The following is a 27324-nucleotide window of genomic DNA, read 5'->3' as shown; positions in this document are numbered from 1 at the left end:
TTTGAAATATATGTATGAAATGGCAGCCTCTGGTGCATTTTTTGTCTAAATTGTCAGGTATTGAAAGGGTCCCCACCTCCTGTTAGGTGGGTCAGGGGAGTCTCCCTCTGGACATTTTTGAAATATAGGTATAAAATGGAAGTTTCTGGTGCCTTTTTGCGTCACAACTTTGAGGTACATGATGGGATACCTGCCTTTTGTTAAGGTGGTCAGGGGGATCTCCCCCCTGGATTTTTTTTAAATATAGGTATGAAATGATGGCCTCTGCAGGGTCCACGCTTTTGGGCGACGTGAGCGAAGTGGTCGCTTTTTTCATGACGCCGCTCTGTTTGTACAGAAAAGCGAAAACAAGGGCGCCTGAGGCTGTTATCATACATGTGTATATCGCACCTATCCGCTTCTAATCAGCTTGTAAAACATTACATAATCAATTAGCGAAAACCATACCGTTACGGGTTGTGAACTTCGTCTGTCAACAAAGAATGCTCCGCCTATCACCGAATATAGTTACGATGATTTTTATTGGTCGAAAACTTTGGAAACACCAATCAAACGCGGCGAAACAAAATGGCCTATAACTGATTTTGTGCATCACCGATAAATATTGTGTGCATCACGTATGAAAACAAACAACAGTAAGGTCGAAAAACAATAACAAAAGTATGTCGGCGCAAGGGACATTAGCTGATTAAAGGATGAAAGCCCTCGCAAATGAAGCTGTTTGATGTAACCGATAAACAAAGCTCTGAATAATTATGGTTCTAACTCAACAAGAGCTGTTCGTAATGTATGATTTTAATTGCGACTGCTAGACGTAAATATTCGTGTTATACACAATTGAAATTGAAATTCAGACAAAGATATTTAATTTCAATCAATAAAAATCAATCACAATCAATTTATTATAAGAAAACATTGGATTTACCTTTTTGTTTGAAAGTAGATTGTCAGAATGTCTGCTCGCGGTGACATACTGTCGTTATTCTATCATGAACATTTCTCCTAATTTATTTGAATAAAAGGTATTGTCATTGTAGATTTTAATATCAGATATTGTCAAAAGCTGTTAATTTGTCTTTGCATCATCGCAGTTTGTCAAACATATTCTTTAAACTGGAGAATTTACTGTTTATGAAAGTGTATCAGTATCCGGACATAAAATATATCCGGATTTTGACCAATAAAAATATTTGAGGCGTTGGGTTTCAGACAGCGTCAGACGGGATGAGAATCTAAAAATTAATTTTCTATTGCCTAGTTTTGATTGGTATAAGAAAGATGAGTATGGCCAATTGCACTGTGTTGTATGTAGACTTGCAAAATTTGATAATGCATGTGCAAGGGGTCATGACACACGAGCCAAAATAACAAATCACACCAGACATTGTAATACTGATGGTAATTTAGTATGATAAATGTTGCAAACTACTGCATAAGTACAGTTTTTCTGCATATCATTTGATCATTTTGTACTTATAAATAAAATATGTGTTGTTTTGAAATGTTATTCTTTTGTGTTGTACCATCAAAACGGTAATATACGGTGTAATTAATTACTGTTTTGACCCGCAGCCCAATTCTCCCTGTTCTGAAAAAACTTCTCCCTATTTTCACTGGAGGGAAAAGTCACTTCTCCCAATTTTTCTGGGCTAGCTTGAACCCTGGATCTCTGGTGCAGTTGGGTTTAAATTAAAGGTAGAAATGGGGATACAAAGGTAGGGAAAGGGTTCAGAGGGTTTTCCCATAGAAATTTTTGAAATATAGGTATGAAACAGGGGCGTCTGGTGCATTTTTGGTTCTAAATTTTGAGGTACAAGAGTGAGACTCAAGTGAGGTGGGGGCTCTCCCCTGGACATTTCTGAAATTTAGGTATGAAGTGGTTGCCTCTTGTGCATTTTTGGGTCTAAATTTTGATGTACAGGAGGGGATACCTTCTTCCAGTTTGGGGATGGGGGTCAGGGGTTGGGGTCTACCCTGGACATTTTTGAAATTAAGGTATGAAACTAGAGCTGCTTTTGAGAAAAGCGCATGTCTCCCACAACTGCCCAATCATCGGAATAGAAGTATAAGATCGGATGAGAAATGCTCGAGCGTAAACTCTACTCCTTATATATTTTTAATTCCCAATCAGACTTTCAGTGCTTTGATTATCTAAAACAACCCAATCAGACTTTCAGTGCTTTGATACAACCCAATCAGACTTTCAGTGCTTTGATACAACCCAATCAGACTTTCAGTGCTTGGATTATTAAAAAACAATGTTTCAAGGGTCATAATTCCGAAGTGCCTGGGCCGATTTGGATATTTATCTAACTTGGCCGAGGACTTATTGGCAAACATTTTATTCAAGTTTGGTGAAGATTGGATGAGAAATCTTCGATTTAAGAGTGCGGACAAGATTTGTGACAGACGGACGGACATAAGGAGTAAACCAATATGTCTCCCACCACAGTGGTGTGGGAGATATGTTGATGGCCTCTAGTGCATTTTTCTGTCTATATGTTGAGGTATAAGAGGGGATACTTTCCTCCTGTTATGGGTTCTGGGGCATCTCCCCTCCTGGAAGTTTTAAAATACAGGCATGAAATGGGGCTTCTGGTGCAGTGTTGGTCTATATTTTGAGAAAATATTATTTGTTTGCCAAATAAGTTGTGTGCAACTTCGATGAGTATAAGTCACTGGGGGAGGAGGGGGAACACGGGCTCTCTTGGCCATGGCCCTTGATCAACCAGGCCTGGATGTTGGTGTTTTGCAACATAAAAATCAAGTAAATCAGTCATTAATGGAAATGCTGGTCAATTAATTTATGTTTGAGTGGTTTAACGACTTATACAAATATTCGATATACCCAACGAATTCTTCTGTATATCCAAATAAGACTTATCCGAATACGGGCTTTACAAGCAGAAGTCATGCTTCACTTATAGCACAGAAAAAAATCTACATTAACACCATTTTGTATTTTGCACAATTCATAGAAATATGCATTCAAATATGAAAAATGTTATTTCATTGTTATCCTTTCACAGTTTTATGAAACTTGCATAAAGAAAGTTTATTTAATAATTACAAGTATAAAAAGGTGCATTTCCCCCCTTAAAATTAAGTCAAGAATAGGACTTCTGATGCTAAAAAATATTGAATTTGGAAGAAGTTTTGCTGAGAAATAGTTAACAGAGTAATTTTCTAACAGAATAAGTGTTTTGGAAAAATCCTAAACACAGGTCAATGATTTCTTAACACAACTTTGCATTGATAAAATATGGTTACAATATTAGTGTTGTAGTATTATACCATTTTCTAAGTTGTTTAGAAACAAAAAATCATCCTTATTTATCATTTAACTGTTGTACACTTTAATGTGAGTTACAACCATGTCGCACAGAATTTTTCAAAGTGAAATTGCATACTTACTCTGTGCAACAAAGACGTATGTTGAGTTACGACCATGTTGCACTGACTGAAAGTGTTTTCCTTAGAAACAACCTTTTGACAATTTTATTTTTTTCACTTAAATTTTAGGAATGTGATTTATATATTTGAACCAGTGGTGTATTTATGTTAAATAGGGCAAATTATGTAAAAAAGCGTATTTGGTAAAAGTTAGGACCATGTTGCACTGACCCATCGATATGTGATGCGTAGACCGTGAACTGACAAATATTTAAGTTCTTATCGGTCGTTATTTGTTTCAAATCGATGATACTGTAAGCGCACCTCTTTTAAATTGTTTGCAATGTGCAACGTATTAGTTAATCTGTTGTCTACTCAGCTGGGTATTATCTAAAGCTAATAAAACCAAAGGTTTTCTGCAATCAATCTTAACATATTTATTGGCAGATTGGAAATTCAAATGTCATTAAGGATCAGACACATGCCTTTAACTTTTAAATCCTTTACTCAAAACGTACACAATTTTTGATATAAAGCTTTAAATACTTATCATTTGGCTTTATGTGATCATTTTTGTACCTATGTAGACTTTGAACTGGCACCAAAAAACCTGTCATTGATTAGTGTTCATACAAAAGTCAAGTCCCGTTCATGTGCTCGCCATTAAGAAGGGAATTTTAAACAAAGAACACATATGTTGCAAGGTATTTCTGTGGCTAAAGTTTCAATACATTTTCACCTATATTTAATTTATTAAAATATTACAATTATATAATTGTCTTTACATCTAGACGAAAAAGTGTAAACATTATGCGAGAAAGGCAACTGTCCGCTACATTTGGAGTGGCCGCGATTGTGTTTTCTTCTTCTTCTTCTTCAGAAAATGGTTTTCCTCGTCAAAGGTAGTATACTAGTGTGTCTGCTTTGTTTAAATACTGTCAAGTCAGAGGATGGTGCTTTTTATGGCGGATCAATAAGCTATAAACTAGAGGAGATTGCAGGAAAGAAAATAGTAAGTTTGGTTTTGTTAGCTGATTAATTTGATACATGTACATATTAATTCTTCACTGAAAAAAATAACAACTGAAAGTGTTGCTGGCCATGTATCAAAATCTTAGATTCAGCAGTCAAGGCAAAAAAAGAAAAAATACTTTTTGGAGGTTGATAAATGATATGAAATGTGAGTATATATCTTTAAATACGGAAATGACAAGGCCTATGCAGAAAAACAGCGTTTAATGCTATTTATTTGATATCAAATAAATACCACGTGACATGAAACGTTAACACAATCACAATCACTTCAACACTATAAAGAAAGCATAAATAAAATTACTGTATGATTGTTTATGCCGTTAGTCTAGAAAATACGTCATTAACACCATTTCATTTGCTCAAATTTCATTTTTGAAAATTTGAATAATACAAGGCTACAGTAACAAAACTTAGACTTGATTTTACAGGCCCATATTGAATTGATAACAGGATGGAAGTTGGGGGAAGGCCCTTGCGGCGCCAACTGTTCAAAGAGAGATGTCAATAAAGTGGTCAACGAAAGACGCAGTCAAAAAGAACAAAGTTCCGGAATTCAAAACTATTTCGGAAACTTTTCAACAGATTACACTGATCAGAACAGAGCAACAATAGAAAGAGACCTAAATACGATCGTTCGCTTTAATTATACTGAATGGGTGATAGCTGTTAGTGAGCAGGCAATGTGGGAACAAGAGCTCATGAAATTCAGCTTTGAAATGGCTGACGCCGCTGAAGATATAAAGTATGAGTTTTAATTATATCTCTTTGTTGTTTTTCATTTACGTCTAACATTGAATGTTGAAGAAGCGATAAATGATAGTACGGAAACCCTGGAGGGACATTTATTATTTATAATTTATAACTTATTATTTATAAGTTATAATTTATTTGTTATGATTTATAAGTTATACATATGTAACTGGCAGTATGCTCCCATGGCATTATGGTAGGAAATTGAATGAAGTAGACAAAAAGAGTATGAATAAGCAGGGCGACAAGCTGTTATATTAGGTTTGCTGATCGTTTCCTCAAAACTTACAGTCATGATTATTTAACTTATTATTATTTGATATTACGTATTATTTATAACTTATAATGTATCAGTTGTTTTCTATAACGTATAATTTACTACTTCTGGACTATAACGCACTATGAGGCATTCTGTATGGCGGGAGATATTCGAGTACAGAGAGTATATATCGAAAATATTCCATTTATTTTCTTGACTATAAAAATAAATAGAATATTTTCTATATATATCCTCTGTACCTAACCTAAACACTGTTCAAGCGTGCGTGCTGCTTGCACGCGTTAAAGTAGGAAGAGAGAATTGAAGTTTTTGTAATTGACAAAATTAAAATAGTTTTAGGATACTAACCAGTTACAAATTAGCTCAAAGCAAACTGATTATGTTCAATTGATCGTCTCAAGACACTGCGGAATGTGTTTCCCGTACAAGTGCTACAGTTCATATTTGTTTTTAGACTCAAAGTTTAAAGAACTTATCATTTCATATGGCAAAATGTTTTCAGTAACTCTAAATATCGTCCCGTAGGCACTCAGAATCTTCTCGAAAGTTTTGAACAGAAAATATTTGTATATTTGTACTTTTTAATGTTTTAGTATAAATCCAATTATTCTTTTTTAAACTGTACTATTTTAATACTATGCAAACATCTTAATACTTTCAAATTTTATGCAGTATTTTTACACATAATTTCTATCTGTTGTTGTCTTAGAAGTGTAGTCATTAACAATATGTTTTTCAATATTTCAAATTATATTGTAGGTATTTTGTTACAAAATGATAACTTTAAGGTTTTTCATTTTATATTCATTAAGGTAAGCAGTATCACTTAATATAGTTTATATCTTTGACAGCCTTTTCCATTTTCATACGTTTAAATATAAGGATCTTACTGAAATATCTGTATATTTCCTTTTGTTTAGTGCCGCTTTTCAACCGAAAACATTTTATTTATGAGAACATTAATATGTCACTATAACACCTGTGTTTTTGAAATTCAAAACCAAATGCTATATTATTCACATGAATGACTTCATATATATATATATATATATATATATATATATATATATACTTTAAGAACACTCAAAACAAGGGATAAAATCCATTAGGAGAAACCAAGAAGGCAGCCCCTTATATAGTACCTCTATAACAGTGTATGGATGTGTGCATAGATATGTACATTATTAAGTTAAAATAAAACATATTGACGACAATGACGAAACCGTCAAATAAAAGAACAACATATTTATTAAACTGATAGTATAAATAAATTGATAGCTACGTCATTAGAAATGTGTAATGTATGTTTCAGACGATTCCTTAATTGACAAAGAAAAGAAAAAAAAACCCTTAGAATTAATACATTAAAGTTAAAAACAAATCGTTAATATTATTATATTGATGACACTGTTTTCAAGTTCTTAGATATTAGTAAATACAACAAAATACAGTGGTAACCTATTTAAAGCGCCGCCACGGAAGAACTCTCGCTGCTTGACAGGTATAGAAATATAGACGAACTAACAACACTGTTGGCTGCCTGGTTGTTTAACCGGTTGTTTTGATTTTAATGCGCATGCGCTCAACAATAAGTTAACCTTCATAAATCATCATTATATCACGAATTGTGTAGCCACAGTAATAAGATTTTGGAAACACAATTTATTTTACAGAATGCCTTATTAGTGATTTAGATATGTTATCAATTATATCTTACCTATGTTTCCGTTTTTACCTTAATTTTGGTCCATCCACAAGCACGGGTTCACTCACAAAACAAACATAAAACTTGTTTCTTACAACTGAAAATGTTATATTTTTTTTTAATTTAACTGTCAAAAATATTTGTAGTATATTTTTTTTCTACGACTTGAATGATATTTATCATAATTTGTAAGGGACGCGGCATTGAAGATGTTATTTTCTAGTCATACCGAAGAATATTCCTCCGGCCACTAATCGATAGCGGTCAGATTTTCTATATAGAAATAAGAAGGGCATGTACACATTTTACTTAATAACAAAATTACTAAAAATAAGAAACCTTAGGTGCAAAAAGATTACCAAATTTCAACATTTGATTCATCACAAGGTTTTTTTAAATTAAATTTTATCTTAATTTTTGATTCGTTCTTCACATGAAGTTTAATGCCATCATATCGTCATTTTTTCCCTTCTTTTTTCCATATAAAATGTGCAAAAATCTCATACATGCGTTTCTTCAAAGCATTTTTTGGTATAAAACCATTGATATGAAAGCTTAGGTGCAAGAAATTTCCTACTCTCATTGAATTTATGTTTTGAATGATATTTATTTCATTTTTGTGAAATAAAAATTTGATTCGTTCTCAGACGGTTTATTTCCACTAATTTGGAAGAAAAATTAACTTCAGCGCGAAGTTGTTGTTGTAGCGTCATAAGCAGACGATATTATTATGCCGCGTGAACATGCGGTATTGTGATCAAAAGGTTAAAGTAATGATTTAATCATTTAATGTAATTTTACTTCGCGAGTAATTCATTTTATGTTAATATCACACATTAACAATATAAGAAATGCAATTAAATATTGCAATTAATATTTCGGTTCTAAAAAGAAAGAGATACCCATTTCTTCTTATGTTGTTGTTCTCACCTTATTTCATATACATTTAAATATCAGTGTCAATTATGCCAATTATGTCAATTAAACATTAAAAGAGATAGCTTTTCTATCGGCCCTTGGATCACAAATGCAAACTGTCGCTATTTTTCTACTCAGTTACAGTACAAAAAGGTAAAATATAGAATTTTTTGTATATATTTTACTTAATAAATTTTAGTAAATAAATTCAAGGTCCGCCTTGATCAAGTTAAAGGTGGAAAATATGTCCGGAGTATTTTTGTGTAAAAGAATGTTTTTGCAATGTAAATAATATCTGCATTTAAAACAGAACTGAATTTTACTTCAGTAACTTAATGATATATTTTTGTTTTCGTGAAAATTTTACCTGGTTTCATGATCTTTTCAGTTATCATAAATGTCGTCGTGATTAACTTACTTTCATAATTTATTGTATATGTTCAATTCAAGATAATTTTTACATGAAACCAATTTCTATACTGTAATCCTATTGAATGATAGTTTATAGAAGTAATAAAATGTTGTATGCATCACGCATAAATCCTTTTTATTGGACCTGTAATAAAACTTGCCAATTACCTCTAAATAAGGAACGTTAAAACAACATAGACGTTTATAACACTGATAAGGCTATAATTGCGTTTTGAATTACGGGTATTTTGTTTTTGTAATTACAATGTATAATTATCATGCGATTTTAATATTTCGCATATTTTTTATTTTGCAAACAGTTTTCATATATTGGTGGAATATGTGCAGTTATAATATTAAAATGAGTAATGTCTGCTTGAATACGGCAAAATACCTGTACCACTATCTTTTTTTTTTTAAATTTTACAAACATACCATAATTTTCCATTCATTAAACTTCCTATTTTGCCAATATGTTAAGAATTACTGAATTGATATACGTATGATGTTCAACAATTTCAGAATAAAAAATCAAAACCTACACCTGTGTAATTATAAATTGTAAACAGCTGTTTTTTTAGACTTAGGTCTTTTACACATATTATACTTAAAGACAGCGTTATTTAAAACAAATGTAAAATCAGTTCATATTTCTTAAATATATATGTCGGATTTTATTTTTCAACGACAGCGTATTTTATAGATGGGAGACGCCGTAAAAATATCAATGCTAGTGCTATATAAATATATAAAAGGAAGTGTACGAACCTCCTTTTTTCTAGAGATTAAGGGTCCTTTACATTTCAGATTTGGTTGAAAATGAAAAAAAAAAAAAAAAAAAAAAAAAAAAAAAGACTTCATCGATATTTGCCTATAACTTGAATCTAAATGGTTTACAGAGAGCAATGTTCACCCGATTTGTTACATTGTTTTTCGAAAACATGTTAAAATATACATTCTTCTTATATAAGAATATGTATGAAAATATGATTTTTATATGAAAATATGATTTTATATGAAAATATGGGTTTTATTGCTGATAGAAATGTTATATTGATATAAAAATTAATTTAATTATTATAAAATAACATGTTTAAAGTGCTATGGTTCAGAAAATTACATATTAAACATTCTTTTGATAAAAATGACTTGTTTTATTTCTAATGGAAAATCCCTTTTCCATAGTTTGTAACTCCAGTGACATTTCAATTAAGCTTGTTTAATTATCTTATGAAAAACCTTCTCTTTTATTACACTTGATATTGAAATAAACATCCAGGTGACAATACCCGGAGGCAATAGATATCGACATCGCAATGCCGGTCACCTGTTACCAATACCATATAGCTGTTGTCTCCCCTGATATTGATTTTCTGCAATATCAGTCATGAGGTCAATTCTTCCTCATGAATACATGTATACATACGGGAATTTACTATGTAACTATTAAGCAACTGACACGATAAAACATAGGTCACATCGGTGATCAAGACTACACCATTGGACATGTTAATGATTTCGAGGATGTCACCTAATTAGACCCAGCCATAAACGTTACTGGAACGTATAAGATATAACATTTATATTTTATTTCACCACATTATAGAACATATTAATATTGTAGACGACATGAATAATTACGACTGTGAGAAGTTTTATAAAAAAAATAGATGGCAGAAAAAATTCTATTTGCGAAAGTGCCATCGATTTTATGATTTTCCCATAGACTCCCATTATGAAAATAAATTTGTGTTAGGTCCAAATTTCTCAGTCTAGCAAGAAATCAAGCACACGTCCCTATCTGTTTTATTTGCCAATTGTCAAAGTATATTCTGGGTTTAATCCAATTCTACATAAAGAAAAACATATGATCCTTTATTTATATTTTCAATCAATATATGTCGCATAATCATCAATTTATTGACAATTTCATTTCACTCAGGTTTAGTAAAATCTTGTTTCCTGGGATGATATTTAGGATTGTTTCATTATATGCAAACTAGCTAAACATGTAGAGTAATTTATTTAATTTCAGAATTTAAAATACTATTGTAGAAAATACTGAGGAACTTTAAGGCCCGATTAAAACTGTTTGATATATTACAATAAATTTAAAATTTAGTAAATGGTTTCTTTTCAACATATTGTCATTTTGTAACATTATGGTAAATATTGGTGAATGTGCTAATTAATTCATTAACATGAAATAACGCTGATAAATGACTAAAAGTTCCTTCCCGGAAACATTTTTATCGCTTTATAATCAAAACTGGCTAAGCTATGATGAACTTAACGTCTATATGATTGTCATTTCCAGTAACAAACAGTTGCCATGGAAACAGTGATTGTGTTGAAAGAATTTAAATAAAAATGATAAATCATGTGCTCGCCATAAAACAAGTAGCATTCCATTTTGCTACTTTAGATTCATTTAATGGAGGCAATTTCAATGGGTCAGTTTTCTTAACGGTCAGTCAAACTCAGATGAGGGCAACCCCACAGCTGTATTTAGCAAAAGCCACCATGTATTGATGAATTGATGCACGGAAACGATATATTGTCCCAAATGACATTTTCGTATATATTAACAGGCCATATCATCGAGTCATACAGGTTTAGGAAACTGTTATATGACATAGACCCCATAGCTTCTCGTACATTTCGATTTGTATGGAAACTCTAAATGCAGATCTATAATATGAATAAGGACAAAAGTGAAAAATGTTACTACTGACATTGAATTTAACACACACCATTTAGACAATACACTGAGCCCATAAAATTCGCAACACATACAAAGCTCTACATATTTCCCGTTTTAGACTTAGGTTTTGATTCAGAATTTCTACGAACTGACAAAACATTCATAATGAAGAAGTGCATACTCGCATGCATGAGGTAGAATTGACCTCATGACCGATATGGCAGAAAATCGATATCAGGAGAGACAACAGCTATATGGTATTGGTAACGGATGACCGGCATTGCGATGTCGATATCTATCATCACCTGGATGTTTATTTCAATTTCAAGAGGTTTTCCGTAAGAAATTAAACAAACATTGCATGCACTTTTAGTTACAAACTATGTAAAAGAAGGGACCTTTCATAAGAAATTTAAAAAAGTCATTTTTACCAAAACAATACTTAATATGTAGTTTCTTAAATTTTTGTCTTTCAAGTCTCAAAATATCAATAATTAAAAAAAATAAATTTTAGAATTGACATTGACATATCATGTCGATTTATAATAGTTAATTCTGCTCTTTCTTTTCTGTGTGACATATAGTATATGCTATCAAATGTTTCAGACCCCAGGTTAAAATCCTGATAATGACCTTGTTAGATTTTTACAACCACGTCCATTTTTAAGTCACAAAAGTACATTACGGTTGATTACAATTTATACTAATACATGTGTAGATTTTATTTGATTTTATTTTTTTTTACTCTAAAATGGTTCAATATCATACGTATATCAGTTAAGTAATTCTTTGTATATCGGGAAAGTAAGAAATTAAATGATTCGAAAATTATGGTACGTTTGAAGAATAAATAAAACTGAGACTTGTGTCACCCTTGGTCAAATTGATCATTTTCTCTTTCTTTTAAAAAATATTGGCAATCAGCGTGGTACAGGTATTTTGCCATTTTCAACGTGAATATAACTACACATATTTCACCACACTGTTGCAAAATAATAATTAAAATGGGATCATTACTACAAGTTTCAACACTTCTATGACAGGCTTTTGGAAAAATTCTTTTTTTCTTTTTCAAAACCCAAGCAGAAAAATTACATTGTTATAAAGGTCTCCAGGAGTAAAAATAGGATTTTTTTAAAAAAATTCTAAGATATCTCTTTATGATCTATTTAATCTTATAAAATCCTGATCAATATCCGTGTCTTTAAATTATTTGATACTTTAGTTTGAAATTCACAACCATTTTACATGAACAGCAAGATAACTTTAAAAATCCTTGGGTTTCGTATATTTTACGACCACGCAAATCTATTTATATGTATAGATAACCCTGTTACGATGTAGATGAATCAAAACCTTTCCTGCTGAGGTGAAGAGAGATAGAATTGCATATTCCTATGGTGTATTGTTATTCAACAAACGTCCGTTACTTCAAAAGTCAGAGCATTAAAATTTTAACCCAATTTACACGTGCACGATTGTAAAACACTTCTAAAGCTTAGATTTGCAGTTTCAAAAGCATTCACATATGTGTACAGAATATGTCCGATATAGGAACTTGCTCATTGTAAATGCACGTTCATAGATTAAACTTTCGACGTTTTATTCAACTGTAAAATAAACTTAAAGAAAACTTTGTACAATATATTTTACTGAAGCTATCATTTCTATTAAACATTTTAATTCATATGTCCTATCGGCACTGAACTGTTTTCGTTTTAGTCTTTTGACCTTTTTGCTTTGTATGTGTGTGATGTACATGTGCTTGCTTGCGCGCGCGTGAGTCTATGTGTTTGTGTGTGTGTGTGATGGTCGTGTGTACGTCCACGTGCTGGGAGTTGCGATTTGGGGAGGCTTTGTTTTTGGAAAGTGGCATTCCCTTTTTGATATCTATCTTTTTTTTACTTTTGTGTATTTTACCGTTCTAACGTTCAAAGTAATAAAATAAAAGAAATCTTAATCAGTAGACTCAGCTGCATTTTATGATATCTCGACGCTATATCCTTCAGAGTTTTTGCGTATTTTTTTTGCTGTTTGCTTCTTGTCTCTTGTTGCTTTTTTATTTTTATTTTGATTTTTGCGTAATATATTTTAAGTAACATGCACATATGACGATCGGAAATAGCTAACAAAAAGGAAAAAAAAAAAGAAAAAAAAAGATGTAAACGTACAACGTAAGCAGTAAAACACAAAAAGCAATTAGCAAAAAAAAAAAAAAAAAAAAAAAAAATAAGTGGCAAGAACCAATTGAATAGAAAATAAGCTTAAATACATGGTCATAAAAGCGCCATTTTCAATGTTGCATAATTATCTATAAAGGGAGGTTATAGGCAACAGAGGATTCAATGATACTTTACTAAGTTAATCACATGTACATATTACATGAATTATGTAATAAATATCCTAGGTAATAATCCCTGAAGTAATAAGTAAGAAGTAAGGAGAAATTAATATATATTACATACATGACAACATGTGAAACAGCAATATAAACAAATCTATTCTAACCCTTATGATCCACAAATATGAATGCAGTTCATTAGTGCTAACTATACATCTGTTACTCTATATTAATTGATATTTGGAAACGTTTTATTTTTCATATTATTTTCACTTAAACAGAAATTGTTTTATGTATTTTTAGTTACGATGGCAGCTTTTGGAGGCCACTTATGTACGGTAATAATTTCAAGTGGCACTTTCAGACAAAGGCTGTGCACAGTGTTCGTAGTGACACAAACCGAATGAACAACTGTCCACAAGTTGTAATAAAGGCATTCTATCGGTGAGTATTGAAAAATAAGACTACAGTGCAATGCAGTTCACAGTGTTCATAGTGATACAAAGCATATGAACAATTGTCTACAAGTTATAACTAGGGCATTCTATCGGTTAGTATTGCGAAATACAAATACAGCGCAAGGAAGTTCACGGTGTTCAAAGTGATACAAAGAATATGAACAATAACTAAGGCATTCTATTGGTTAGTATTGCGAAATACAAATTGGCAAGTTGTAACTAAGCCATTTCTCCGGTGAGTATTGCAAAATATAAAAACAGTGTTAGGTAGTTCAATGTATTCATTGTGATACAAAGCGTACCAAGTTGTAACGAAGACATTCTATCGATGAGTATTGCAAAATAAAAATACAATTAAAGGTATTTCATTGTGTCGGTAGGGATATAACCTGTATGAATAACTGCCCAAAAGAAATAACTAAGACTTGCTATCGGTTAGTAATTTCAAAATACAAATATAGCGCAAGGTAGTTCCTACTAGTGTCTATCGGGATGCAAACCGTTTGAAAAAATTTACAACAAGTTGTAACTTAGGCATTCTATCGGCGACTATTGCAAAAAGATAAATATAGTGCAAAATAGTCCATAGTGTGCATAGTGATACAAACCGTTCAAGTTGTAACTAACTTAAAATATTCTTCCCGTGAGTGTTACGATATACGATGCAGAGCAAATACCTTACATACAGAACTTTTGACAAGTGTTAACTTTGCATTAAATAATTATTATTATTTCTTTAATATCTTCCATATATATATATATATATATGAATATTACACTTGTAGGAATCACAATAAGTCAACACATTTAATTAAAACCGTGCAAGTTACTTCTGACTTACATCCACATTGATATGTATTCAAAAGGGCATTTGTATTGCGCCTCACTCCCACTCACTTAGCTCAATAAGGAGAGACCTATGGAATCACGGGATCATGGGTATTCAAATTCGAAAAGATAATAAATCTTACCAAGTTCTTATGTTAAATTGATACTGACAGTTATAATGATGAATAATCTATGTTTTTTTTTAAATCTAGCGTTAAGTTAAACACTGTTTCAACAATACGAATACCTATGATGGATCCGGACGGCGATATTGTTCGATGTTTCATGGCAGCATTTGTTGAAGGAGGGAAGTTAAAAGAGGCTCCAGGCGTAAAAGTCCAGAATGAGGTAAGTATTTTGGAACTTATAAACCATCTAGGCTGAAGTGTACGCATTTTGATTCATTTTCGTCTTATTTGTTTTAAATATAAATAGCTGCTAACAGACTGTACTGGTATTTTAAAACATATCAACTATTCTGTAGTTTGTACAGTATTTAAAATTATAGCATGACAAAAGCAAATATTGGTTCAGATAATGCAAGGTATTTATTTTATGATAACAGTCCGGGACAAATGTTTGCAAAGTCTCAATAAATGCCGACATATCTTTTGGCTACACTGACGATTCGTGGATAGCCATTCCATTAACGTTCAGGGACTACAATACCAAAAAGATTCACTTCGGAAAGAACGACAAAATTCCTGGCAAATTCTCACTTAGTTCAACTAGTGCACAGGTATGAGTTGATATATGAACTTATATATGCAAGTTCTCTTTCGTTCACGGATATCAAAAAGGTATTTCCTTCTATATATTGATATACTATAATCCTGAGACAAATCCTGACGAAATACTTTAAACACAAAAATGGAGCTTATCTGTAGTCACATCGCTAAGTTTGAATACTTCAATCAAAAGTATTAAAAATAGATATCAATGATTATGGCTGACGAATAACACTCCGGGAGACGAAAGTTCCAACGTAAATCGTGTCGAAATGACGACATCTCAAGGACAATTGGTACAACGGTATCTCTCAATATGACCTGAGACTATTTACATATATACTTATTTCATTGATTACATTTATTTTTGTCTTTGCACCAAGTTGTATTAAGGTTATAAAAGTAAACGCAAACATTAATTCAAACAGAAAGATTAAAAAATTATCCGTCTGTTATTGTGTAAACACAAACAGTTTGCTATTCTCCAGAATTAAAGTTTATATCATATGTTTTCCAACACGTAGTTATAGACAGTCAATGTGGAATCAAATGCAATGTCGGTTTTAACATACTAGAAAATATTTTTCTGCAACTGCTTCTCAACACAGACAATATCTATTTGATAATTAGTTCCACACTCTAAATAACAGATAATGTTACAAATTCTAAACGAATACACAAGCAAGCGTTACAAAGTCTCATCGAAGTATTGCGTTTAACCATATTATTCATATTTTAGTTAAAGATACAAAGAAGTCTAAATGTATTTAATATCATGCTGAAAATTTACATTCTTTTCTAATTGAATATTTTAGAAAAATTGTAAAGTTTTGCTAAAGGGTGTAAGGAAAGTAGAGAAATGCAATAAGAAAATCAGTCTTAAATTCAAATAAGTGCAGGAGTTTCTACAAGAAGAAACGATTTTTTTCAAAACGAAAGAAAAACATGTAGATATCTGCGAAATTGATATTGAAGTAAATGAATAAGTTTTGTTATTAACTGGTTTGAAAAAAGATATGGACCAGTAGATTAGGAGAAATCTTGAAAATACAATGTTCGCATACTTCAACAGCCGTGGTGTTTCCACAACATACACATTAGGACTTATAATACTATTACAATTTTCCCATGGGTGTCTCCGATATGTTATATGCAGGGTATGTAGTAAACAGTCATTCTGCTTTTCCCCCGAAATAGCAACTATAAGAAATAGTATGAGGATTAAAGATATAGTACGTACATGTGACCGTATCATGTCTGGACAAGAAACATGCGGCATAAGACTTCATTTTGCATTCTTACCCAACCTTCCCGACCCTCATTACATTTGAAAAAGTACGGGATGAAATTCCACATCTTGTGACATAATACTATTTTCCCCTGTCCAACGACAAAGTACTGTTTATTCTAACTCCTTATGCATAGTACATTGATACCAAAATTGAAAATTTAATAGTTCAGTTAGTTGTTTACAGACGTATTATTCAAACTTGAAAATGTTGTAATTCGAAATGTCAAAATATGATAAAAATGTGTAAAAAAGCGCACAAAAATTGCTAAAAACACTTTTGATATTCCAAATATCATAACCTTAAACAGCTTGTGCTTCAGGTTCCCTGTCTGCTTTATAACATAATATGTAAACATAGAAATGCATTACACACTTCTTAAAACTGAATGTACAAATGAAGTTTCTGAATAATAACACCTTTGTGAAGGAGTCCACGAAAATGTTTGTAGCAGTTCGTGGCATTTAAAATTCAATTTTTTTTTCTAAACGCCATTTTCATCAATTAGAGGTTCGTTCAAGTAGGAAACCTTTGGCAAAATTACGAACCACTGCAGATATTCGGTTTTTTAGTGTAGAGGATTAACTATACGTTTTATTTCATGCTGGAATTGAATATTTATATATATATGTATGGTCCATTACAAATACTTTTTATTCTGCCTGTGTAAGACTATGACGTAGAATAGCAATTCTGCTTGCGGACGGCAAAACATTTGTCCTACTGATTAAACTGCTGTTTCTTGCTCAAACATAGTCCGAGCAGTTATGCAAGTGTCCAAGAAATGGTTTCGATGTAAAAAGATGTACATACGTATTTTCTTCCATATGATGTTTTGACTTTGTAACACTGTATGTGAGACGCTATTACATATTTTCTGCTGTCATTACGAGTTTGCAACATTTGTGCAGAGTTTATCATTTTATTCGTAGTAAATTGTTTCGATTTTCCAAATTTCTAATAATAGAATATCAAGCTGTCTCACTTTAAAATCACATCATTACTTACGAAAACGTAGAATGAATGTTTTACAAGACTACTTCCTCAGATTTAGAAGCGTCGTTTTTTGACTTACATTTAAAAATTGTGATAGTATTTTAGAAACAAAAAATTATGATAAAAGAGACGATTTCAATTTTGAAAATGTCAACTTCCCCAGCCTAGATGGAAATGTCTGTCGGGCGACATCATACGGTCTGTATATTTCACAACTTACTCGTTTTGCAAGAGCTTGCTCAAAGTAAGAGGATTGATAGAAATATTTAAATTACCAAACAGTTCTTAAAACAGGGTTACCGATATCATAAACTACAAAAAGGCTTTCACCAAATTTTGCTACAATTCGTCCAAACGTTTTAAGATATATAACACTGCTAAGACTTGATCTTTCACACCCCACATACTGTGGGGATGTAATTTATAAAATTCGAAAAATTAAACAGAATGCTTACTTTTATCATATATTTGTAAAAGATAATAGGTAAGGTAGATTTCTCGGAAGCAAAGAGCACTAAAAACACAGCCTTAGAGCTACGCATTTGCAATGTAAGCCCACAACAAAAGGAATCTGTAACGGAAAAATATTACAGATGGGTTGCTTCAAAAGTCCAACAAGTACAGTTAAATTTTATGCAAAATATAGATAGAGGGGCGAGGGGGTAAGGGGTTGAAGTGGGGGGGGGGGGGGGGGGGGGGTCGAAGGCGAATGTAGAACAAGGATGAGTATACAAACGGAATACTACGTTCCTTAGCCACAGTTAAACTACAACGCAAACCACAATAACGCAGACATTCATGTACCACAGATAAACACACACAGCCACACCAAACGAACTAACATAGATACACAGACAAGTAAGATAAAACAACACTATAGGGCACCGCCCAAGACACACAAGCACACAAACGCACACATAAAAGCAGAAAAATAAATCGTGTACCGCCTTAGGATTCTGGCAGCCAAAATAAAAGAGGTGTACGAAAACATACTCTTAGTAATGGGGGAAGGGGTGCCAGAACAAAGGAGCGCAATTGCAAGGGGAAAGGATGGGGCGATGAGGGAGTGGGAGAAGAAGGGAAAAAACGCTAACGACAAACAAGACAACATACAGACACCGTATGATGTAACTCGAGTTTATCAAAAGAGAATGCACTGCGATAATTACTATGTACAATTCGTGTTTGCTCCTCGATGTTTAGTCGCTACGCTTTCCAATTTGATGATGCGATAATTACGTGATGATTTTCTCCCCAATTTTACAAAAACGGATGGAGTAAGTGCAGCTTGTCTTGCAGCTTTCTTAGTTGTGCACTTAAAAGTAAGGCTTTTTGTGCTCTGACTTCTGACAATTTGTTGAGAGCATTTGCGTAATAATGCCTAGATAGACCCTACTTTATGTTTTACTATATGTACTCTGGTATTTTGTCACTAGTGTATCGGGGAGGGAGGTATTTTATTTATGCAGTCTGGTCTAACTTGTTGAAAGTAGGGTAAGTGCGAGGTTAGCATGCCCTAAATGCGTTTAACCCCCATATTCCTTTATATAGGTTACTGACTGTTCCAAGGCGGTGCTCCTATTTTCAAGATGTTTTTGTCCGTTTCGTATTCATGATACATATATTGTCTTGTTTGTTGTTGGTGTCCCCCTAACGCCCCCTTGCGTTTACGCACAATCTAATTTTACTATGAGTGAGGTAAAGCGCGCGTCATATTTTTGGACGTCTCTGGGCGGTGCCCTACTATTTTTCTTTTCCATGTCTGTTGATTTGTTCTCTATCTCTCTCTCTCTCAGCGTGTTTGTTCGTGTGTGTTTGGGGAGTGGGGGGAGGCGGGTGTGTGTATGTGTGTGTACGTTCGTGCGCGCGCGCGTGCGTGCGTACACCCAAACATTTTATCTATCTCTTACACCCATTTTTGGATTTCGCATACATGTATACTTGAAATGTACTTGTTAAATTTTTGAAGAAACCCGTCTGCTATATTTTTCCGGTACGGTCTTTTTTCGTAACGGGCCTTCTTTGTGATGCATGACTTTATGGCTGTGTTTAGAATGCTCTCTACTTTCGGGAAATTTACCATTACCCTTTATTCTTTGTAACATATAATAATAGAATAAACATGGTCACACGGAGCGAAACTGCAGCAATTGTCGCTTATATGTTGTCTGATGTTATCATTGAGACTCGACTTACTTCGGAATGCACCTCTGCCGGAGAGAGTATTATCCATTAAGGCATGAATTCAAATTGTTTGGTTTAACATTTGGCTTCCAAACACACATTTTATGCGCTAAAAGAATCCATAACCAATGAAAACTAGAGAGATGGTATTTTTGAATTGGTTAATAGAAGAAGTAGTAACGTTCTGGAAAAAAGTGTCCCTAATAATGAGGTGATCTTAATTTACGGCTTGTTTTAATGTAGGTTTTAATGTAAATTTAAATCGGAATTCCGTTTTTTACCTCTTGCACGTTTAAAAATCTGGCAAAACTCCAGAAGTATGAATATGATTAGTATCGTATGAAGATATTTAGTATCTTGTGCTATTCTCTCAAACAAAATATGACTACAGAGGAGTCACCAATATTGGCAACCGCTGTAAATTAAACTTAGTATACCACATTAATATTCAATTTTTAACATAAGATACATCTATAATTGGATAAAAATGCAACAGCCGTTAAATGAAATTATTTGCCTACATTTTTCTTTTCATAGCCATTTGATAAAGCAAGTACTTTTTGCCAAATAAGTGTTTTTGTCTTGTATTAAAACTTAACGCTATTTTTCAGTTTGTCGTTCAAATCCTTGAGAATCTTGTTACACCGGAGTTCGTTTCTCCGACTGTGGAAGGAGATCATATATTTATTGCATATACTGGTTCGGTATGGTCGGTGGATATATATGCTCAGGCTCCAGTTAATACGTAACTATCATACTTTTCAATCATAATAATACAAAATATAAATAATTAAATGCATATTGCTTACCTTGGATAGCGCTATCTAGCACACGCATCTTTGTACTTAGAGATATGATAGACCGAAATTGCATGTTTGAAAATATGTACATTTACCATAATTATATGGTTTATGCTAAGTAAAATAAACTTTATTTGTATTAAATTACACGTATAGCTAAATAAAGTATAGATATGTACATTTACTACTGATATACTGGTAATCACATTGTATCTTACTTTCTTCTTTATAAAGATGAATCATTTTGCAGAACTATCTACGAATTCATTCCGTTAGGACGTAATCGAGAGCCTATCACTGTATCCACAATTAAGGAGGAAAAAACACGTGACCGTGTGAAATACGCAACTATGTCATGGGAACCTTCTTTGGACGATATCGGACAACACATTTTATGTACAAGAGTTGTTGATAGCACAGGGTAAACCTATGTACAAGAGTGATATAATTATTGTTGTGAGAATCAGATACCTATTCATACACTTGCATTATAGTTACCAGTCCACCTGACTATTCGGTGCCAAAAATACGGTAAAAATCGCTCGATGCAGGTAACAGTTTTACTCATAATTTCCTTATTACTTGACGGATTTGAAAAAAAAAAGCGTCGAAGATAGGGCAACGAGTGATTGCCTCAACACAAAGCGCCAGACAATTTTGTCTCGAACACTTCTCCCAACACCAAGTAGGATGCATGCACACTGGAATTTGGCCGAAGTGTTTGCGAAAAGTACTGAGATTTCTAGCATACCCTTTGAGCCGAGGAAAGCACTCTTTTTCTTGCCTTCGACGATTTTATTCGAGTATTAATGAAAGAGAAAAATGTGACCTTAATCGAGCTATTTTCCCATTTGTTCGGTACCAAAAAGTCACGTGGGTAATCCGGCCTGAGATAAACATAGTAATATATAATAACGTCCTTTTCATTACTTTTCGGACCTAGTGGGGTGTGAGTGTAGGTATGCACAAAATTTACGCTTGATGCTTTTTTTCTTTTAATAAAACATTTCCCCTTTAAAATTCATTTGAAAAAAAAGTGAAGAACATCAAAGCAGAAACATTAGAGAGTAAGATCCGTTATATACTTATCCACTGGCCTATGAATATAATATCAAAAGGGAAACAGACATATTAAGAACGCAATCCATATAGGCAAAACCAGTAGTGAAAACGCTTTTATTAGGTTAACTTTGAAAATCAATATCTACCTGTATTATAATAATTGAAAAAATACAAGTGAAAATGATCTAACCTTCGTATTTATATACATAATTACACCAAAAATGATTTATCATAAACGTGCGGTCACTGTTGCTAGAGTATAACATTAGGAGATAATGTCAATCTGTTCTCTTAGCATAGATATGTTCAAAACGGATATGTAGATCAATACGAGAGGTGCGAAAGAGGTCTAGGTGTATATGAATATGTATTAGACAGAGTTAAAAACGAATAAACAGTGAAGATAAATTATGTTTACTGTAATACATTGTATTTATATCGAGAGCTTGGCGGACGAAGGAATGACTTCAGACTGTCGAATAGCACGGTATCTTAGCCGTGAACATAACCAAGGCTTAAGAGTTTATCATCAAAACACAGAAATATTTGATAAACGAACAACATATTTACAAATATTTTACCTGACCATTACATGTTCTGCCGTACTGTCCCGATACTTAAAATATTCTGAAAAAGTTGTCCCCCTTTAAAAATGAATGCCATTTGTAAAGAAATAAAAATAACAATTGCTGAAAACTGTGTTTCACCTAGTTATGTGAAATTTCAACACTCGTACGCTATTGCAACTGCAATCAAAACGAATATACGTTACAGTAACAGTTCTTTGAAGGCGTCCGGAAGTGAGGCCCCTTTAGACAGTCCTTTTCCGGAATTCAATCTTTATATCAGTATACTGACACTTGTTTCTTAGTGTAATATACATGTTTTACATGCTGTTCAGTCTTCATGTGAAACAGTGAAACAACTTTTTTTTCTATGATTTGGTGTTGTTTGATTTTTTTCTCAAAACGTAAGGCTAAGCATTAAATCAAAATAAAAAAAAATGTGTTCCGCTTTAAATTTTACATTTATTCAACAACAACACATTATTAATTATGTACATTGTATAATGTCTGGGCTCATAAATCTATGCTTTTATAAGTTTAATTATTTTGAAAGATGTTTCCATGACATATTGGCAATTTCCTACTGAGTCCCGATCCTTCTGACTTCAATCTCAAGGCCTAACCAATACTGTCCATAGACTCTCTGAAAAACACAAGATGTAACAGACAATTATGTTAGGCGGTACTGAATGTATCCGTTATTATTTTCTGCATAAGATAATGTACACCATAGTTTTATCATCAATTCATCAATTTCAGTCTTTTCTTCTTTCAAGACTTCTCTTATCTTAAACGTTTGTCTATAGTTTATCCGAAAATATGATATTTGGATTAACATCATGGTCACGTGACTGAGACACGAAGAAGTATTAATTATTTAATACTATATAGGTAGACCTCAAGAAATGAAATAGAATACATTCGTGTGGACCACATACTATCATCATACAATTATTAATACAGAATTTATCTCAGTCAATGCTACTGTAAAAATACCTTTATTAATCTGCAAAATGTTTAATCAGACGTTATGTAGCACAATGTAAATGTAAACTCTTCGGTTTTGAATGATCTAGAGACTCTCTAAGAAATATCAGTATAATACGTGCAATACTAGTATCCTCCACAATAACCAGAAATTTTCAAGCAATCTTATTATTTCAGAGTTGATGCAGACGAACTTCGATGCTTTGTATTAGAAGTAAAGGGTAAGGTTTCGGAATTAATGAATAATGACAAAGCATATATCTATTATAACAAAACTGACTTTTAGCCAGTTATCTTGAAAGAGGTGCTAGGCTAAAATGTTCAGTTTTACAATTTTAACTTCAGGTAAGTAATATAATTATAGTCTTTTATAGGTATTAATAAAAGTCTGTTCTGTTCTGTTCTTATCAGTACAATACACGGAGTGAATGTCTGGTGCTGTATAATTTGTTAAAAATAAAATCAAGCACTACAAATTTTATTGGTATCTATGATGTGTTTGGAAATATTCTGCTATTTCTTGATTTATTTCTGCACTAAGTAAATATTTGTTACCGCCATTTATATAAAGCAATTTATTTTGATGATTTTTTACGTATTTACTGACATTTTGTTTTATGTAGCAGAGACACCGTATTATTAATATGATAAAATTTCAATTTCAAGCGTATTCTTTTAATTCATGCGGATTCTATTTTGCGTAAGGGAATGTGAAAACTGTTCTCTCTATCACAGTATGTAAGATTACATAACTCCTTACATAAGGACATTTATATTTCACAATGGAGAGAAAGTGTTCGAGTTTCTAGCTCGCTATCGTTGTTTCGTGAGATCCAACCAAACTTTAAATTATCGGACTACTTAAGTGTTTTAGACAATAGTAAACATAGATACGCCTTATCAAAACTACGTTTGTCGTCGCATAGACTTAATATTGAACTTGGAAGGCACCGAAACATACCACGTGAACAACGGAAATGTGAACTTTGTCAAAAGAACGACATAGAAGACGAATTCCACTTTGTTCTTATATGTGAATCTTATAAAGACGTGAGAAAACAATATATACCTACATATTATACACGAAGACCTAGTATGATTAAATTTATAGAACTATTAAGCAGCAAAAATAAAAAGTTATTGTACCGTTTAGCAAATTACACCATCAAGGCATTACAACTTCGGAACAGTATGATCAATGTTATATCGTGATAAGACTTCTTGGTATTGACGTGAGCTATTGACGTTTCTTTGTATATATATATATGTATATATATATATATATATATATATATATTAGGGTATAAAGACTACCCTCTCAGATATCACCTTTTATTAATATGCAATTCCTGCCACTTGCATGCTTGTGTAATATTGTCATATGTATGTATTATTGATGATAAGCTGTACATGCTTAAATCAAAATAAACCTATGTTCTGTTCTGTTCTGTTCATAAGTCGCAGGTCCAATGTTTTTGCCGCTGAGCTGTCTAAAGTTCAATTCTAAATTTTACAGAGCGAAAGTAAAGAACTTGAAGAAAAAACACATGAAAAATTATTTCTAATGTCACATAATTATAATAAACACTAAATGAATAGCTTGTCGGTCATTAGTTAAACCTATTGACCCTCGGTCCTTCAGATGAGGTGCAGTAGTTTTGACTATTGACCGGCAAACCATTCAATAAGTGTATAGTAAATAATATCAACAGTGTATACACGGCAAACAATAATGAAATACAATATTTCCTCTTCAGCGGACACATTCAACCACTCGTCTACAAAACATCCGGTAGGTTTGTATATGTATATCATATTTTGATCATCTTCTGTTATATAGATTTGTTTAGCTTATTCTTAATTAAAACAACAGGATCATAATGACCCTGGTTCACTCACCTGAGGAATATGAGCTACATGTTTCAAATGTCAAACCGATGCTAAAATATTAAGAAAGTAGGTCAGTAGGTCACATTCATGGTCACTGATCAATGTTCAAAACTGTATATGTCATCCTAATTTCAAGGCTTATCTTAAAAAAAGTCGATAGTTCAGTAGACTCTGGGTCATGATTTGAAAAATCTTAGTAAAGGACACCACTAGACAATGCCACATGTAAAATATCTAAGCAAGGTGCCTCTCGGTTTCAGAGAAAAACATTCTTTTATGGGTCTTTTTCCTACAAAGAACTCTGAAAATTGAAGGCACTGCGGTGCGGGCTCAATATTGACCTTGGGATCATAACAAGCTTGGTAAAAGTCACCTAGACAATGCCACAAACCAAATATCTAAGCTCTAGGTCTTTAGGTTTCAGGGAAGATATTTGAAATTTACAATGTAGTCATTTAGGGAAAATAAGAACTAAATTGATTTTAATTCTTTGGGTAATTCTTAAAATAGGCCTTCCAATGATAATTTCTGTGAAGTTTGGTGTAAATCTGCCCAGTGGCTTTGAAGAAGTAGATTTTTGGAATGTACAATATAGCCATTGAGGGAAAATAAGCCAACTCCCCCCCCCCCCCCCCTCCTGGCGGCCATGTTTTTTTTTACCGAAATAGGACGGTTTAAGCAATTTTGGTAGAGGGTCACCTATAAATCATTTCTACAAAATATTTTTGAAATCCGGCTAATAGTTTCTGAGACGATGTTTAAAGATTTTCCTTTCGGCTGCCATGGCAACCACAGTTCTGAATGGGTTATTTTTATTATTTGGTCCACTTTTAAAGGAGGCTACCCAACGATCATTCTACGAAGTCTGGTCTAAATCTGCCCAGTGATTTTGAACAAGAAGAATTTATAAATTTACAATAAAGCCATTGAAGGAAAATAAGCCCCGTTCCCTGGTGGCCATGTTTTTCACGGAAATAGAACGGCTTATGCAATTTTGGAGGAGGGTTTACTAGAGATAATTTTAAAAAATATTTTTGAAATCTGGGTGACATTTTCTGAGAAGAAAAATTTTCTTTCGTTGTCATGGAAACCACAGTTCTAAATGGATTTTAATTCTTTGGGTATTTTTGAAAAGGAACTGCCCAAGGATCATTCCGGTGAAGTTTGGTGTAAATCTGCCCAGTAGTTTTGAAGAAGATTTTTTTGAAAATTGTTGGCGGTCGCATGACGGTCGACAGAAATGAAGCGGTCACAAAATCTCACCTTGAGTCTTTGACTCAGGAGAGCTGATAACATACGCTCTTCAATATTCGTGTGACATATTGGTTTACATTAATTACGGAATCTAATCGTATATTCATTATTTGTAACTACTTTATTCCAGGGAAAGCCATATTTCATTGACATACCATCGGTTGATCAGTTTGTTAACTGTAAAATAGCTGCAACGTGTTTAATTCCATTGTTTGTGAAGTCTGCTGCGTAAGTTCATATCATACAGAATTTTTCTCAGCTGTCATTTAAAAAATTGAATATTTTGTTAAATTGTATCCTGTTATTATCTTTATATTATAAAACAGACTGTGTGTGTAGTTTTGTGTCACACGTTTTGTAAGCGCTTCCATTCAAGCACAAATACAGTATTTTATGTAGCAACAGGCTTTTAAATACATTGTATCAGCCGTATTTCCTTTGTATTTTGCTCAGATGTTTGAACATTTGATCTGAAGATAACTTTAAAATTTGTATAGGCTAATGCTTATTTATTCGAAAAATTAGACCAGTTATTCTTTAATATATGGTATGTAAGTTCAAATTTTAATAACTGCAATTATATTAATATGTAAAACGAACATGCACACAAATACTTCAAGTTCATCATTGCTGGATTAATTTTGCGTGTTTAAAAGTGCCTCTAATAAATAAATTTCTTTTTCGTATTCCTATTTAAGCAAGTGAATGATATATATATGAAATTAAAATTTAATGTGTATTGATT

General features: G+C 32.7%; 1 protein-coding gene across 3 annotated transcripts in view; it reads left to right on the top strand.

The window, feature by feature from the left end:
- Positions 1-3982: 3982 nt before the first annotated feature.
- The window catches only part of LOC123563934 (uncharacterized), a 104099-nt gene continuing 80757 nt past the window's right edge, over positions 3983-27324 (top strand). For all 3 annotated transcript variants that reach the window (XM_053518853.1, XM_053518847.1, XM_053518845.1), the window contains exons 1-11: positions 3983-4097; positions 4274-4405; positions 4857-5170; positions 13841-13981; positions 15036-15171; positions 15389-15562; positions 20632-20765; positions 21071-21241; positions 23613-23656; positions 25193-25227; positions 26710-26807. In XM_053518853.1, coding sequence (XP_053374828.1) covers positions 4277-4405; positions 4857-5170; positions 13841-13981; positions 15036-15171; positions 15389-15562; positions 20632-20765; positions 21071-21241; positions 23613-23656; positions 25193-25227; positions 26710-26807 — 1376 coding nt within the window. In that variant the 5' untranslated portion in view covers positions 3983-4097; positions 4274-4276. The remainder of the gene's footprint in view (positions 4098-4273; positions 4406-4856; positions 5171-13840; positions 13982-15035; positions 15172-15388; positions 15563-20631; positions 20766-21070; positions 21242-23612; positions 23657-25192; positions 25228-26709; positions 26808-27324) is intronic.

This window comes from Mercenaria mercenaria, chromosome 1, assembly GCF_021730395.1.
Source record: "Mercenaria mercenaria strain notata chromosome 1, MADL_Memer_1, whole genome shotgun sequence".
In the NCBI taxonomy this organism is placed as follows: Eukaryota; Metazoa; Mollusca; class Bivalvia; order Venerida; family Veneridae; genus Mercenaria; species Mercenaria mercenaria.
Note: the sequence above shows the minus strand (reverse complement) of the source record. Positions and strands in the feature narration are given on the sequence as shown.